The sequence below is a fragment of the Eretmochelys imbricata genome, chromosome 8, assembly GCF_965152235.1.
Source record: "Eretmochelys imbricata isolate rEreImb1 chromosome 8, rEreImb1.hap1, whole genome shotgun sequence".
NCBI lineage: Eukaryota > Metazoa > Chordata > Testudines > Cheloniidae > Eretmochelys > Eretmochelys imbricata.
In genome coordinates this window covers 10,500,717-10,517,212 of record NC_135579.1, presented here as the reverse complement: position 1 = coordinate 10,517,212, position 16,496 = coordinate 10,500,717, and the positions used below count along the sequence as shown (strand labels likewise).

General features: G+C 42.5%; 1 protein-coding gene across 1 annotated transcript in view; it reads left to right on the top strand.

Annotated features, from left to right (window-relative positions):
- Positions 1-963: 963 nt before the first annotated feature.
- Positions 964-16,496, top strand: part of SPOCK1 (SPARC (osteonectin), cwcv and kazal like domains proteoglycan 1) — a 458,564-nt gene continuing 443,031 nt past the window's right edge. The window contains exon 1 of the mRNA XM_077824201.1: positions 964-1,131. Coding sequence (XP_077680327.1) covers positions 964-1,131 — 168 coding nt within the window. The remainder of the gene's footprint in view (positions 1,132-16,496) is intronic.

Here is a 16,496-nt window from a genome sequence, read left to right as displayed (position 1 = left end):
ACGGCCACCCAGGGAAGTGGCTATAACTTGTCTGCCCAAATTTCTGCCTCCTGCCTGAGTGCAAAGGGAACCCACCCTTGGGTGCTCGCTCCCTGCTTGCCCCGCTGCCCTGGCTGTGCTGCAAGCCAAGGTGGGGGGAGGACTTTGGGGGAGCCCCTTGTTAAAATGTTGGTCACCATGACACGTGGGGCAGTGTTCCCACCCCCCCTTTTGGGGCAGGGGGTGCCCAGGCGTGTGGGGCTGGCAGCAGAGCGGATTGGCCGCTGACAAAGCGGGCGTGGCGGCCCCGCACCCGCCCTGCAGAGCGGGGGTGAAGCTGAGGCACCCAAAGGACCCGGCCCCCCCCCCGCTGCAGCGGCCTCGCCCGCGCTCGGCCGGCAGGTGGCGCCAGATCTCGCCGCTCGGCCGGCCGGCCGCCCGCGGGCAGCGCAGCGCCCACCTCCAGACAGGCGCACAAAGCGGCGGGGCGAAGCCGTCTCGGGGCTCGCCGCGTCTCCGCCCCACAGGCAGGGACCGAACAGCGGCAGCGGCTGCACGCCCCGCGCCGAGCGCCCCGGCTGGCCCCAAGGTAAGTGCCTGCAAACTTCGCGCTGCCCCCCGCCGTCTGCTCGCGGGCGGGCTCCTGCCCCCGGGCTGGGCTGGGGGGTCCTCTGGGGCTTCTGCACCCAGAAGTTGTGGGGCTGCAAGGAAAGGCAACTTACTCCCCTGCCCCCGGGCAACGCCTGTCCGCCCCTGCCAGGCTGGGCGGCTTGCAGCTTGGTTTCGGGGCCAGGGGTGATGCCCGCAACCCGCGGGGGTTTGTTGGGGGAGCAGGCTGGCGGCTCTCCCAGCCACCTCCCCATCCATCCCGCGCGAAGGCTTCCCCAGGCAGCGCTGCTGTGGCGGAAGCAGACTCCCCCCATCTCGTCCCCCGAACCTGGCTGCCGCTCAGCTCTGCTCGCTCTGCTGCTCCTCTCTTTGCAGATGACTAGGATAGTGGTAATTGTTGCTTGGTGTTTTCTGCAAGTGGAAGGCAGGCATCCAGACATCCTCCCCAGTCACCACAACAATGGCAATTTCTTGGACAACGACAAGTGGCTGAGCACCGTTTCGCAATATCAGAAAGATAAATACTGGAACAAATTCAGGGATGTAAGTACTTCTTTCTTTACCAAGGCACCTGCTTGTCAGTGTATTTCTCCTGTCTTTTAGTGGGCGGGGGGGAGGTGTTGTTGATGCCACCGGTTGAGCTTTAGTGTTGTCCAGAGAAAGATGTTTTAAAAGCAAAAGCCATGGGCTAGTCGTACCCAAATGATCAATAGCATTTTGAGCTAGATGTCAGCCAACATAAAAGAGTGGGATCTTGAATATTCTGTCGGGGAGTAACTTTGAGAAGTTTCTCTGCCTGCTGATTAAGAGATCAGTGACTGTGAAATGGAATGATGAAATGTATTGAAAAATGTATTGATTCCAGGGACAAGGTGATAAACCATGAAACCTTTTCTCCTGCATAGGTGGTAGGAAAATAAAGCTGGCGATTTTATTATCAGTTCAGCTCATGGAAATGATTGGGTTAAGGCAGCAATTTTCTGGGAGAACATTTTCCTGTAACAAAAAGCAGCATGAAATAACTTAGACCTTATAGCATGTATCTGTGCAACGGAATACAGCTACTTTGCACTGTTTGTTTCAGTGTATTATGCTGCAGAAAGGAGCAAGTCTTGAATTCCCATAGTTTCTAGGCAGAGGGGTACAGCGAGGCAATGCGATAGGAGGTGAAACGTGTTTCCCTGTGCTCCTTTTGGTCTTATAAGCTAACATTTGAGGTAGATATTGAGAGACCTGCTTGAGTCTATTCAATACTGAATAGAGGGCACATAACTACTAATGCTGACTATTAGCAATGTTGTTAAATATTCCTTATTGCAAATGTCTGCAGTGTGATTCTATAAATGGGCAACGAAAGAAGGGAGCATAGCCATCTGGCTGTTACGTTGAAAGAACATTGTAAAAAAGGACTGGCACTATATATTAAAAACTTAAAATGTTATGCTTTGCATCCTTGACATTGTGTTAGGCCTTGCACAGAGTGGGGCAAGGTGCAATAATTAAAATTGCACCTAATTGTCTGGTTTTTATAGATTAAATCTTAATTGTGGTTGTAGGTTGCTGTCCTTTTGTCTTGGGTATGCAGATTGCCTTTTTGTTTTCTCCCTTCATGAGAAACCTTGCTATCTCTCTTTTACATTTAAACTTTAGACTTCTTTCATGGAGTTACAAATGATTGCTTAGGCTCTTACTATCATAAGGAGCTCAGTATGCTAGAGTATTGCCTTAAAATTGGTAGAAATTAATGTCAGGAAATAGGTCCATGACCTCCTGTTACAAGGTCCGTCTGTTGAGTCTGAAGTTGTTCTCTGTTGATGAAACTTAGGAAAAGCTGTACATATGCAGTAGCTACTATTTGAACAAATGGTTCCTACAAATATATACATATTATGAAGTCACAGATATTCAGTTAGGAGGGACCCTTGTGATCATCTAGTCTGGTTTCCTTCATAACAGAGGCTATGAGGTTTAACCCAATAATTTCTGCATCATCTCCGTATGATGATTTAGCAATATTTAGAGAGAGGGTGAAAACTATTAAAAGCAAATCAACCAGTCCAACTCTCCCTTTGATTTGGGGGCAGAATTTTAATAAGGGTCTCCCAACATCTTCCAACAGTTGAGCCCCTTTGCTTTCATTCTGAGCCCTTCCAAAAATTACCCTTAAACTGAAACGTATCATTCTTCTTCCAGCTGAAAGGTTTGAAGAAAGTTTAATCACCTGGGTTGTTGTTTGTTTTTGTTTTTTTTAATTTTCCAAATGGAGTTGTCTGGGAGATGATCTTTTTTTTTTCCCCGTGAAAAATTTCAGTGAAGATAACCTTTTTTCATAGTCATCAACATTTTTCTTTGAAAAAAACAATTTTGGGGGGTGGGGTTGTCACAAAACCAAAAATAATTTTGGTTTTGACAACCAAAAGCTTTAAAGTTCAACTTTTCAGTTGTCAAAAAACAAAATATATTTTGATTTTTTTTTGTTTGACGAAAAAGCATTCAAAATTTTTGAAGAAAGAGAATTTTCTTACAATTTTTTTCCTTTTCATTGCCAAAGCTATTTTCTAGAAGGAAAAAAAAATGTATGGAAAACTTTTGCGCACCTCTATACCTAAACATAAGCAAAGGGACTTTTTGAAGGGATTGCTCAAATATCTTTCTGCTTAAATTACTTCTGTTTAGCCAGTTCAGATTTCACATGTGTATAATCAACCATGGTGAATGCACACACAACGGTAAATCATTCCAGTAATGGCACAGGGAGTACACTTACGTTTGCAGAAGATACCAAGCTTGCACGTGCTTTGGAGGACAGAATTAAAATTCAAAATGATCTTGACAAACTGGAGAAATGATCTCAATTAAATAGGATGAAATTCAGTAAGGACAAATGCAAAGGACTCCACTTAAGAAAGACTGATCAATTGAATAAACACAAAATGGGAAATGACTGCCTAGAAAGGCATACTGCAGGAAACGGTTGTAGTGCATCATAAACTAAATATGGGTCAACACTGTAATACCTTTGCAACAAAAAAAAAACCCCCAAAGAGCTAACATCTGGAATGTACTACCAAGCGTATTGTAAGCAAGACACAAGAAATAATCCTTCCACTCTACTCAGCATTGACAAGGTCTCAGCTGTAATAATGGGTCCAGTTCTGGCCACCACACTTCAGGAAAGATGTGAACAAATTAGAGAAAGTCCAGAGAAGAGCAACAAAAATGATTAATGGTCTAGAAAACGTGACCTGTGAGGAAAGATTGGGGGGGCGGGGAAAAAGGGTTTGCTTAGTCTGGAGAAGAGAAAACTGAGGGGTACATAACAGCCTTTAAGTACGTAAAATGTTGTTTTATAAAGAGGAGGGTGATAAATCGTTCTCCTTAGCCACCCAGGACAGGACAAGAAGTAAGGGGCTTAAATTGCGGCAAGGGAGATTTAGATTAGACATTAGGAAAAACTTCCTAATGGTAAGGGTAGTTAAGCATTGGAATAAATTACCTAGGGAGGTTGTGGAATCTACATCATTGAAGGTTTTTAAGAATACATTATACAAACACCTGTCAGGGATGGTCTACACATAATACTTAGTCCCCTGCATTGAGGTTGGACTGGACTAGATGACCTATCAAGGTTCCTTCCAGTCCTACGTTTCTAGGATTCTATGATCAACTTGATGCTGCTGATGTGACTTACTGGGGGGTTGGGGGGAAGAGACAAAGACTCATACTCTTCTAGTGGGGTTGCACGCATGTTTTACTGTTTTTTGAAATAATAAAAGTCTACGTGCGTTCTCATGGTAGTGTGGAGTTGTGCTCCTGTTAGCTTTATTTCACTAAAAATATACTCCATGAATGTTGTATGAGATTTTAAGCACACAGAAGTCAGGAAATTCAAAGTTATGGCTTTTGCAACAACTGTATGCCACGTACTTTATGTATTTATTCAGGGCCAAATCCTCCATGAGAGAATCTGCTTAATCAGAGCAAAACTAGTGTGGTTCCACACTACCTACAGTTTTAAGGCCATGTTCCCCACAGATCAACTGATGAACCTTTTGTGTAGAAAGCTCATAGTGAGGATTAAGTTACAATGAACTAAGACCACTTTACCCCTGAATTAGAGCTTCCACCTGGGAGTTTAATATGCTTTAAATTATGTGCATTGACTTCATGGTTTTAGCTGATTTGCCTTAACTTTCCTGAGGGTCCCAATGTAGACATCCTCTAAGTGTGTAGCAGCAACCAACTGCACAGGGACTATGCAGGTGCTGTGTGCACCACCAGGGGAAAGGTCTTTTACTCCCAACCGCTACCACATAAAGCAGTGGTCTCCAACCTTTTTAAGCACAAGATCACTTTTTTTGAATTTAAGTGCAACCCAGGATCTACCTGCCCCTTCCCTGAGGCCCCACCCCGCTCACTCCATCCCCTCTTCCTCCGTTGCTTGCTGTCCGCCACCCTCACTCACTTTTAGTGGGCTGGGGCAGGGGGTTGGGGTGCGGGAGGGGTGAGGGGTTCAAGCTCTGGGAGGGAGTTTGGGAGCAGAAGGGGATGCCGGGTTGGGGCAGGGTATTGGGGTGCAGAAGGGTATATGGGATGCAGGCTCTTGGAGGGGGCTCATGGCTGGGGCAGGGGGTTGGGGTGAAGGAGGGGTGTGGACTCCTGCTGGGCGGCGCTTGACTCGGACGGGTGGCGGGGCTAAGGCAGGCTCCCTGCCTACTCCGGCCCCACACCGCTACCAAAAGCTTCCAGCACGTCTCTGTGGTCCCTGGGGGGGGGAAGGGGGTCTCTGCGTGCTGCGCCTCCCTTCAAGCACCGCCTCTGTCACTCCCATTGGCTGCAGTTTCCCATTCCCAGCCAATGGAAGCTGCGGGGGCGGTGCCTACTGGTGGGAGCAGTGTGCTGAGACCCCTTTACCGCCCCACACATGCAGGGATGTGCCGGCCACTTCCGGGAGCGGCATGGGGCCAGGGCAGGCAGGGAGCCGGCCAGAGACTGCGATCGACTGTCGGAGGCTCCACAATCGACCAGTCAATCGCGATCTACGGGTTGGTGACCACTGACATACAGCATCTCTGGACAAAGTATTTTACTTAGGCTTTGCACATGGGGCCAGCATTTTACATGAAGGAGTTAAAGTTAATACTGTAGGGCCTTATCCTGCCAACGCTTTTGGGCAGAAAGCCTGAGTTTGTGCCACTGACCTCAATGGGAGCCAGACTGGGGCAATCGTTATTACTACTTTGTGTCATCCAATTAACTTCAGGGATAAGATTACTCATCTGCATAAATGTTTGCACAATTAGGGCAACTGAGAATACTACATAGGCACAAGAAAGCCAAGATATGATCGCTATTGAAATGCGAACTTTGAACACTTCGTTGTACTTTTCTGCATGTATAAATATCAGTTGTAATCTTACATTAATGTAGTTTTTGAAATTGACGTATAATTAAACCTGACATTTTAAATCAAGCTTCTTTCATTTCTGGCAATATTTTGCAAAATGAATTGGTTCTTTTGCTGTATCAAGCAATGGTCCAATATGGTCTGCTCTGGGAAGATCGCTATTGATTGTCTTTTTAGTACAATCCGTTTTTCTTTTGGGCAAAGACAGCAGGGTGGTTGCATATGATGGCCCAGTAGTCATTACTCTTCTATGAGAACAGAGCAGTGAAGTGCACCTCAGAGAAGTCTGCATGATCAGGTTGGTGTGGGGGGTATTGCTTTTAAGGGCTGACTAAATTTTTAATAGCATGAACTGATGACCTTTCAACACCATTAAAAGACTTAAAGCATTCAGTTAAAATTAACTTTTTTTAAAAAAATAAATAGTTTCATGTCCTGTTGTTGAAAAATATGAAATATAGTTGAAGGTAATTTTAAACATGTTATTTAAATTACTTTCCACAGTACTTGGATACTGTGCTGATTGGGTTGACTTTCTGGATTGGTTTTCTAAACTGCGAATAATTTCTTTTGTACTAACTTCACAGTGTATATTTTTCCTCACCTTTTTCATAGTCATTGTAGGGTTCTCTGTTTATAAACTGTACAACAGCTAATTCCATTGGTGCTTCCAGAGACGGGCACTCTGATGGCTTAAGAGGGTTGCGGTATGGATGGAGTAGGTTTTGATGATTCACAGTGAAACAACAGCATTCCAGACATGACAGATTTGCTGTGGCTGGGTAGAGGTCAGTCTGATGTGCATGTTGTCAACAAGCTTCTTAACATAGGGGCCCAGTTCCTGCTCTGGTGTAACTCCAGTCATTGAAATTGCGTTAGGTCTAAATTTGGCCCTTAGTAGTTTAGGAAGACAGGAGTGAAGTTATTTCTGATTTGCTGGGGTTTTTTTATTTGCACTTAGAAGTGAAATTTTTAAATGCATTACTTGCAGTTGCAATTAATGTTGTTTAGATGCATAAATACCTATTATATCATTGCAATATTGTACAATCTACGGTGTAAATAGATGCCTAAATAACATCAGTTGTGCCTGCAGTTACTGCTGAAAAGAGTTTGACCCAGCTGAAATCAAGAAAAAACAAATTAACAAAAAAGGCCCATATTTTTGTGTCACAGAAATATTTTTTCCTCCAACTATGTGCTGAGGCTCCCACTCCATTGTTTTAAAGCAAGCTGGCAATGGGTATCTGACAGGTTTCAGAGTAACAGCCGTGTTAGTCTGTATTCGCAAAAAGAAAAGGAGTACTTGTGGCACCTTAGAGACTAACCAATTTATTTGAGCATGAGCTTTCGTGAGCTACAGCTCACTTCATCGTCCGATGAAGTGAGCTGTAGCTCACGAAAGCTCATGCTCAAATAAATTGGTTAGTCTCTAAGGTGCCACAAGTACTCCTTTTCTTAATGGGTATCTGCAGGTTGAATTAGGCCCTTTTGATTTTTCCAAAATACAGTGTAAGGCCTCAATTCTGTAATCAAATCTGTGTAGATGGATCTTTGTGCCTGAGTAGGTGACTGAGGCCAAAGCGCAGTGAATTGAGTTCTTATGAGCCTGTGATGTGAATAACCATATGCATTATTGTGAATAATAAGCCCGTCTGCCACAGCTCCAGGTGTTTGTGGAGGTCTGGCACATAAGGCATAGCGTGAGTCTTCTTTTAATGTTAGGTCTGTCATTAATCAAAATTATATGGCTGAACTAATTCTATTACTTCCAGCTAGAAGTCATGTCTGCTACATTATATTAATACTTATATATAACAATGTAATAGGTTCAACTAGTTGTATATTAAACTGCAAAAATTTGAAAAAGGTAATTGAATATAAAGGATCCAATAATAAGGGATTTCAGAAAGAAAGCTAAAAATCTTGGCTTGAACTCCTCCTTTAACACATGCTTGTGCATGGCAGAATGTCAGACCAACTTCTGAGCCCTATCTAAGTATTCTCTGAATTTTCTGTCTTATGGAGTTTTATGGTGAGAGAGAATGCAAACCTCTCTAAGTGTAGAGCTGCTTGAGGATGATATACTCAGTATAACACAGTGTATATGCATAATAAATAGGGCATGAAGTGGTGTCCTCTGCATGTTTATAATGACCAGTTCCTCAAACTTAGCGCACATGAACACTGTGAATAGTTACGGTTAGTTTAAATATATTGCTTTCCTGAGACGCTTGTGATACTAATGGCCCCCATTATTCCATCCCAGAAAAAAATTATAGTGGTGAAATGTGAGGGAGGGACTCTTTGCAAGAATTCATTCATGGAGGTTCCTGTACATCATCCTGCTTGACCTGTGGAATTGCCTAGGGGACCCACCCTCATACGTGGGAGGGAAGTGTGATCTAGTGAACTGAGCACTGGACTGAGAGTCAGAAGATCTGAGCTTTATTCCCAAATTCTGGCCTGCTGTGTGACCTTGGTAAAACCACTTTGCCCCTCTTATCCTCCTACCCGCCTTGTCCATCTTCTCTATTTAGATTTAAACTCTGAATCATTTGGACTGCTCTCCCACTTTGTGTTTGTACAGCACTCCTCACAATGGGGCTTTGATCTCAGTAATACAAGTAAATAGCCCTGTGCCTTCTGCTGCCTGATTGCCGGGGGTGGGGGATGCTGCCTGGTAGTGCAGCTCACTTGGAGCCATGTTGCCAGGGATTCCCCCTGATTGCAAAAGCACATAGGGCTCCATAGAAAAAATAATACAGTCCCAGGCTATAGTGTCCTTTCTGATCTAATTTCCACAGGGATGGCGTGCACATTGCTCCCCCTCCCTCCACCCACCTTCTCCCCTTGACTCTCTCACTTTCCACTCCTCCTTCCAGCTAGGAGCCCTGACAACCTGTACAGGATTCATAGGGTGGTGGGGATACTGCTGTGGAGGCTGCTGGACCCCTCCACATTGTTTTGTGGAGAGGCCGACAGGCACAGATATAGGGGATACAGCCTGGTCCATAATTGTGCTATATAGCAGAGAGGTATCAAATCAGCAACTGGCTAGGTTTCGTCATGGGACTCAGAAAGACCCTAGCCTTTCACATCAGAACACTTGAATTCCGAGTTTGCCTTGGGAATTAATTGAGGATGAGTTTTTATTTTAGCCTATGTTTGTGTGTATAGACTCCAGCAGACCTGCACCTGCTTACATCATGGCTGAATTGGGCTGTGTACATTTACCAGACACGTCAGCACAGTCTGGCATGCATGGCAATGTCTGTTCAACAGAGGAACAATACTGGAATACATAGGTTGTTGCAAAGCAGAACTGAGGTGCAGACAGTGACCAGAGCTGTGTGCCAAAGCTTAAATAACAGCAGCAAAAGACTAGGGCCCTGATCTGACTAAATTAATTCTTAATCTGTTTTTAAAGAGGAAATATGCTTTCTGAATATCACTACTTCTAATGCCCTTTTCCATCAGGGCATTTTCCTTTTGTTGTGGACAAGGAGAAAAATAGAGGCATTTAACTCTGGAATAATTAACTCAGAAGGTAGAGTCCAATGTGTATAATTAACTGACACACATAGCTTGCTTATGAGTGACCCGAGATTCTAGTGCTAAATAGGTCTAATAATTAGAAAAGGAAAGCGTTAGCTTTAATTTCATATTATATGGAAATAAAACAGTGATTTGGAGCTTGATGGCTTCCTCCCTTATGGGAAAGGTCTGTAGAATTCTATAGGTTTAAAAATGTCTATTAAATTCTATAGGGTTTTAGAGTAATGACTAAAGGACTATTGGTTTTGTCCACATTACATTTTATAGGACTTTTTTCCCCCATAAGTATCATTTTATTACAGATTTAAAACTGTATCTGCGTCAGATTCCTTAAAGGTGAGAAAGTTATAATATGTTTCTGGATATAGATTGTACATTTGAGCATTGCAGTGGAGCTATAGGAAATATAGTGATGTAGAGGACATGCTGTTCATTTGGAGGGACAAAAGAGAAATCTTCTGGTTTTTGATGAATGATAGGTTGAGAAATGAAGAAAGAATCAGGAAGCTCAAATACCTGCACATGGCAAATAATGAGAGATCCTTCATGAATGGAGAAGGTCAGGCAATTCAAACCCAAACCTCTGTAGTTAGGGTATGCATTATTTTTATATTATTCAAACCCCAGCTTTCCTCAAATAAAAATAAATGTGAGCTAATTCCATTGTCTGCAATATTAGTGAAATCCTAGGAACAATAGAACCAGTATAGCTGAGAGCAAAATTTGTCCCAACCTACTCATTAGAGCAGGTATAAGGCACAGTGGGTTTAAAAGTAGGCATATTAGGCCACATTCTGTTATGTAATGACATGGCTGTATAGAAGGGTTTGTGAGTCTCTGCTCATAATGTGTGATTTGAGTCTTTCTCATATTAGGTTTATACTTATGATGTCAGTGGGGTTACACCTGACTTAAGGTAAAGGAGAATCAGCCTTATTAGTTCAGGTGTGCTTAAATATATCAACACAGATGCCTCCATGTTATTTTCTTGCTTTTGATTATTCGTGGAGGAAATTGTGGTAATTATTTCTGGAATAGTCTCCTTAGAATGTACAAACAGTTGAAGGTGTTAAATATACCAGCATTTGTCTTCCTTCTGAGTGACCTATGTTTGTAATGCTAAACAGGCTACCAGAGCTGTACAGCATTATCAAATAATAGAGTATTAAGGCTGAGACTTGCCTGGCTGTGATCCACCCATCTCCTCTAAAATCTTCTTTAAAAGGTCATTTCCATTTCTCCTTTTTGCATGTGAACAAATAACAAGTGTTTGTTGTGAATTTGAGGTGATTTGGACAAATCAGTTGTAAGATGCAGGACTCTGGGGAGGAGGATTGTGGTGTTCCTGGTTTGTAAATTCTGTTCAAGAATTCTTGAACACGTCTCATCTTTAAAAATTGCTTCTGCTTGAAACTTTGAAAGATCTAGGGTGAAATCTTGGCCTCATTGAAGTCAAGAGCAAAAAACTCACCTTGATTCTGAGGGCAGGATTTCATCCTTAGTGAATAGGGTCAAATCTGAGCCAAGGAAAGATGAAAGCTAGTCACTGGTTTATTAAGAAAATCTGAATAGTGTACCAGACTGTGGTGGACTTTTAAAGGGTGCCACATGACTGAAAGTGACCTGAATGGCTAGATCTTCACCCAGTGTAAATCAGAATAGCTCCATGGGAGTCCGTGGGGAGCCAGTTTATCTAGAAATTATGCATTGTACAAACTAGGAGTAAAGGTGGGAAGACTGAGGATGGTTTCACTGGAGAAGAAGAGTTAAGGTTAAACGTGAAAGATTTGAAAATGTGGAAACTCACACTTAAGGCACCAAAAGTGACCTTAATTTTTTTGCCCTCTCTAGTGAGACCATCCTCAGTCTTCCCATCTTTACTCCTACTTTGTAAGACGCATAATTTCTGGATAAACTGACACGCCTCTATTGACTTCCACAGAGCTACGCTGATTTACACAAGACTTAGCCCTTGAAGTCTCTTCCAGTCACATGGCACCCTTAAAAGTTTCTCCATTATAGTGCTTGTTTTTTATTTATAACTTCAACTTCCTTGCAATGTACTTTTCCCCTAAATTACTGCTGTATCTGAGCCTTAACTCGATTTTAACAAAGTGGTTTTGTCTGGGGAATATAGATAGCACTTCTTCGGTCATCTCATCAGTGGGTTTGTTGTGGCAGCTAAAAATGGAATGGCTCATTTGATCCAGATACCTAGTCTGTGACTTTCAAGGGGAAATTGTTTCAAAATGTAGTTTATGGCTAAACTAATTGCTAAGTTACTAAATAGAGGCTTTGGCAGGGAGGCTGTTGTGCCTCAGTAGATTAGTCATTGCCTGTCACCAATACAGCTTGGTCTGTAATCCAGGGGAACAGAAAATCATTCTCCTGAAATAGGTGCACGTGGACTTAAATTAATTCTGCAATCTTCGCTCACTTCTTAATGAACTTTGTATTGTAAATCCACTTCACAAAGTCCCCTTTCCAGGACTGATAGGAAATTTGTTTCAGTAAGGCCAGTGCGTTAGGGCCAGGGTTAAATCTGGTTTCCAAGAGAGACCCTTCAAACTTATCCTGCCTTAGGGCCAAATTCTGGTTAGCAATGAGAAGGGAAGCTATGGTGCATCCGATGAAGTGAGCTGTAGCTCACGAAAGCTTATGCTCAAATAAATTGGTTAGCCTCTAAGGTGCCACAAGTACTCCTTTTCTTTTTGCGAATACAGACTAACACGGCTGTTACTCTGAAACCTATGGTGCTGCTGTTTGCCAGTCAGGGCAGGATTCTCTTGGAATGGCTAATGGGAAATGCAGATTGGTCAGGTGCACACAGCTGCTGATTTGTTATAGACCAGCATCTATAACCTCTGCCTAGTTTATAGCTGCAGAACACTGCATATGGGCTAGTCAGTTGGGAGAGCTGCTGATAGCCCTACCCTGCAAACCATGCGCCGCTGTCCACAGTGCTCTGGCATGTCCCTGTCCCTAGCAGTTCCCAGATTATTCAGTAAGGAACCTGTCCTGTCTGTTGTGTAGAGACCATGAAGGTCATCTTTACTCGTTAGCATAACTGCAGCAGAGGGCAGGAGTTGGTTCTGCATTTAAACTGTTTAAACAGAATGGAAACAATTATCTCCTTTAAAACAAAACCTGCTGCATTATTTACATGCTACATATCTGTGGCAATGTCCATGTGATAAACAGTGGGAAAGTGATTCCTTCTTTCCCCAAATGTGGATTTTCTCTCCATTTACACTGGTCCGAGATCCAGCACAGGAAATACTCATGGACCAACAACATTTAGCATCCAGTATCTTGTGAACCATCAGGACTAGAAATGAGTGTTTTATCCCATGGAGATTGTGAATGTCCCTTTCAGTTGGTGTAACGTTTGTTTCTAACATGAGCGGTAGCACCATAACATCTCCACATTATTATGCACAGAAGAGCTATTTTAGATCACATTCAGAAGTTCCTAAAATCCATTGGCTGCAATTTCTTCCTCTCTTTATATTTTCATCCTCTTACTTAGAATGACTGGCTTATCACATCTTCTGAAGATTGCAGTCATCCCAGACTCATGGCATTAAAACCTTTCGACTGTACCACACCATGTAATCATCCATCTAGCTATCTGTCCACATTATTTCAATATGAACTCTCCTCAATCCATTACAGCTAGGCTTGGCAGAATTTAATTTTTATTTTTTGTTATAATTGTGATGGATAATATTGGTTTATTTTAAGCATTTTTTAATTTTTATTAAAATTAAAATTTTATTCTATTTAAATTTTCTCAGTAGCACAAATAAATGTGTTAAGCATTTTTTTAATATTGATTTAAATTTTTCACAGTTGTGCAAAATTATGGGAGGATCAAAGTGTTGGGGGTGTCAAACAATTATTTATGGCAAGACACTGAGATTCAAAAACATTAAAACTTTGTCAACATCATATGTCAAAATATTAACGTAAATTGCCTTAAATCAAACTCTAATAAGTTCTCAAGCAGCAAATTTGATTATTATCAATAATGGTTTTGTCAGTTTGTGTGTGCATGGTGAAATCAGCTTTTATTGACCTTTACCAATAAAAATCTAATCCTTCCAAGCCTATTTATAACAGATTCAGATAAGTGGTCCCTATATAGTTAAACCACACAGCAGTGTTTCTGTAACTGAACTGTAGCAGACGTATGGCTATTTCTCCCAGTCTGATGTATTTTAAACACTTATGAAAGAAAGCTGTTGTTCATATACTGCTCTTATATGTGCCAAGATCCAATATGTTAAGGCTTTAGTCTCTTTGATTTCAGTGAAGTTTTCCTAAGCTTATGGAATGTGCTATGCAAACACTTGGTCTGGGTGTGAGTAGTAATCATAACATGGAGAAAAGAGGTTACTTTGTAAAGATAAGAACATTTGGATAATCGGGACTTCAGAATATTGTTTTCAGAGTTTTATCTAAACTTGAGGAAAAGTCTTAAAGAATTTTGTGTTTCCCTAGGTCTCCAGATTTCCTGTTGCAGGATAAGGGAAGGGTTTCGAAAATGAGGAGTTTTGGATAATAGAGCAGATGCCCCTCCCCAGGATTGTGAGGAGAAGCTCCTGGCTCCTGCAGTTGTCACCTTGCCGCTGAGGAATGGCTCCTGGGACAGTGCAGGGAGCCTTCTACAACCTCACTGAGTGAATGAGCAGGGCCATGACAGCGGAGCTGCAGAAGGCTCCCTGTGCTGCTGTAGGGCCGCTGACCTCCAATCCCTGCAGGCACAAGGTGCAGGGAAGGCTGCAGTCCTGGCAGGGCAAAGAGTCCTGACTGGGGGGCGGTCTCTGCCCTGCACCTTGCGCCTGCAGGATGGAGTGTTGCTGGCCCTGCAGCAGAGCAGGGAGCCCTCTGCAGCCCTGCTGTCATGGGAGTGAGGGAGGCAGAGCCGAGACCCCTGTCAGGACTGCGAGGAGGGGCCCCTGGCTATGGAGTATGCCACCCTGCTGCTGAATGGTTCCTGCCCTATCAATTATCCGAATGAAATCAGTCTCCCCCCACTATGCTATTCAGATAATTTGGAGTATGCTGTATTTCTACTATGGTAGGACACAGAGACTCCAACTGAGATTGTGGATTTGTGCAAGGCACTGTACAAACACATCATAATGTCGTTGCTGCACCCAAAGAGCTTACAGGGTTACACTTTTTCCAAAAAAGGTGCCTGAGTTTCATTTTGAGAAGAGACTTGGGCATCTCCCTCCACACCTACATTGTTACTTCATGCAAAGCCATTCACTTGGGCTTTAAGCAGTGATTTGAATTTCATCCAAAGGCTGCAAAAAAGGACCAGGTCTGAATAAATGCTTCCAACAAGTGTGATGTGATTTGCAAAGGGCACTGACAAATAGGTGAGGCCGAATATTTAGTTTTGATTTTAAAGACCGCTTGCATTTAGTGAATGTGTGTCTTTCTTATTTTGATTTCAATTAAGAGAGGTTTTGGTCCTTGAAATATCTGAAGCTTTAACTCTACAGCATGGTCCGAGTGCATGAAAATCAGCTCATGGGATTGATTACGATCAGGGGAGTTGAGTTTCACTGTTCATGACAAGTAAAATAAAGCTTCAAGTTTTTGAGTTTTCTGAGTCACCTTATCCCTAAACAACTTAAAAATCAGATCTAGTACAGCGTATTTGTGGAATGGGTACTGTTAAAATGTTTGAGGATGACTTGATATTTGTTTTCTAACTAACAAAAGGTGAGCCCTGTGGGGAGAGAAAGCTTTTCCACTTCTGTAAACTAAATGAAATTTTGGAGGATTATTAATCACATTTAGCATTTGTATACCGCTTTCCTCCATAGGCCTTACAGCACTATGAGGTGATTAAGCATTATGACTTGGGCTTTTAAAGTCAATGGGATTTGAGCACATGACTCCCTTGAAAATCCCAGTGAATTATCTCCATTTTACTGATGAGAAATAGAGGCATAGAGAGTTAAGTGCTTAGTAATTTAGGAACTTAAGTCCCATTAAAAATCAGTGGGAATTGATTTTTAATGAGCCTTAGGCCCTTTTGAAAATTTTACGCTAAGTCACTTGCCCAAAATCGGCAATTCTGGTAATAGAACCCTACTCTCCTAATTCTTAAACTGGTGACCAGTCCAGCAGAGAGTGGGAAGCTAGTTGATAGCAGATGGATGTATGATCTTATTACCAGTTAACGTTCTTCAGCTGGGGAAAAAGATCAGCGGTGATCCTATGTGAAAGACCTTTTAGTTTAATTCTACTAAATAAAGACCACAAAAATGATTAACTTTACAGAATTGTTTTCATGGATCATTAAAATCTATTTGGTAAGCACAAATAGGGTCGTCTTTGACCAATTAAGACAAGACAGTACATGACAATAGGCACATCAGCCATTTTTATTGATGAGTGATGCATCGGGAGACATACCTATCAGTGATTATTAAATTTACAAGTGATAGGAAGAAGTTGGCTTGTGGTCTTGTGTTTAAGACACTGGGCTGGACTTCCTATGTTTGGCTTCTGGTTCTACCAGGGACATCCTGGGTGGCCTGGGACAAATTACTTAGCATCTCTGTGCCTCAGTTCCCCATCTGTGAAATGAGAACAATAATTCCTTTCTCCCAACCTCATTCTGTTATGTCTATTTACTGTATAGGTAAAATGTTACGAAATGGGTAAGTCCTGTTGACTTCGAAGCAGACTTAAGTCCCTAGTGCCCAAGTCCCTGCTGAAAATGACTTAGGCACTTTTGAATATATAACTCTGTAAGCACTTCGGAGCAGGGGCTGTATTACTATGTGTTTGTACAGTTTTTCCATCTGTAAAATGGAAATGATGATACTGACCTCCTTTGTAAAGTATTTTGAGGTTTCCTGATTAAAAGTGCCATATAAAATCTAGGTGGTGGCGGTATAAAACATAATATGAGCCT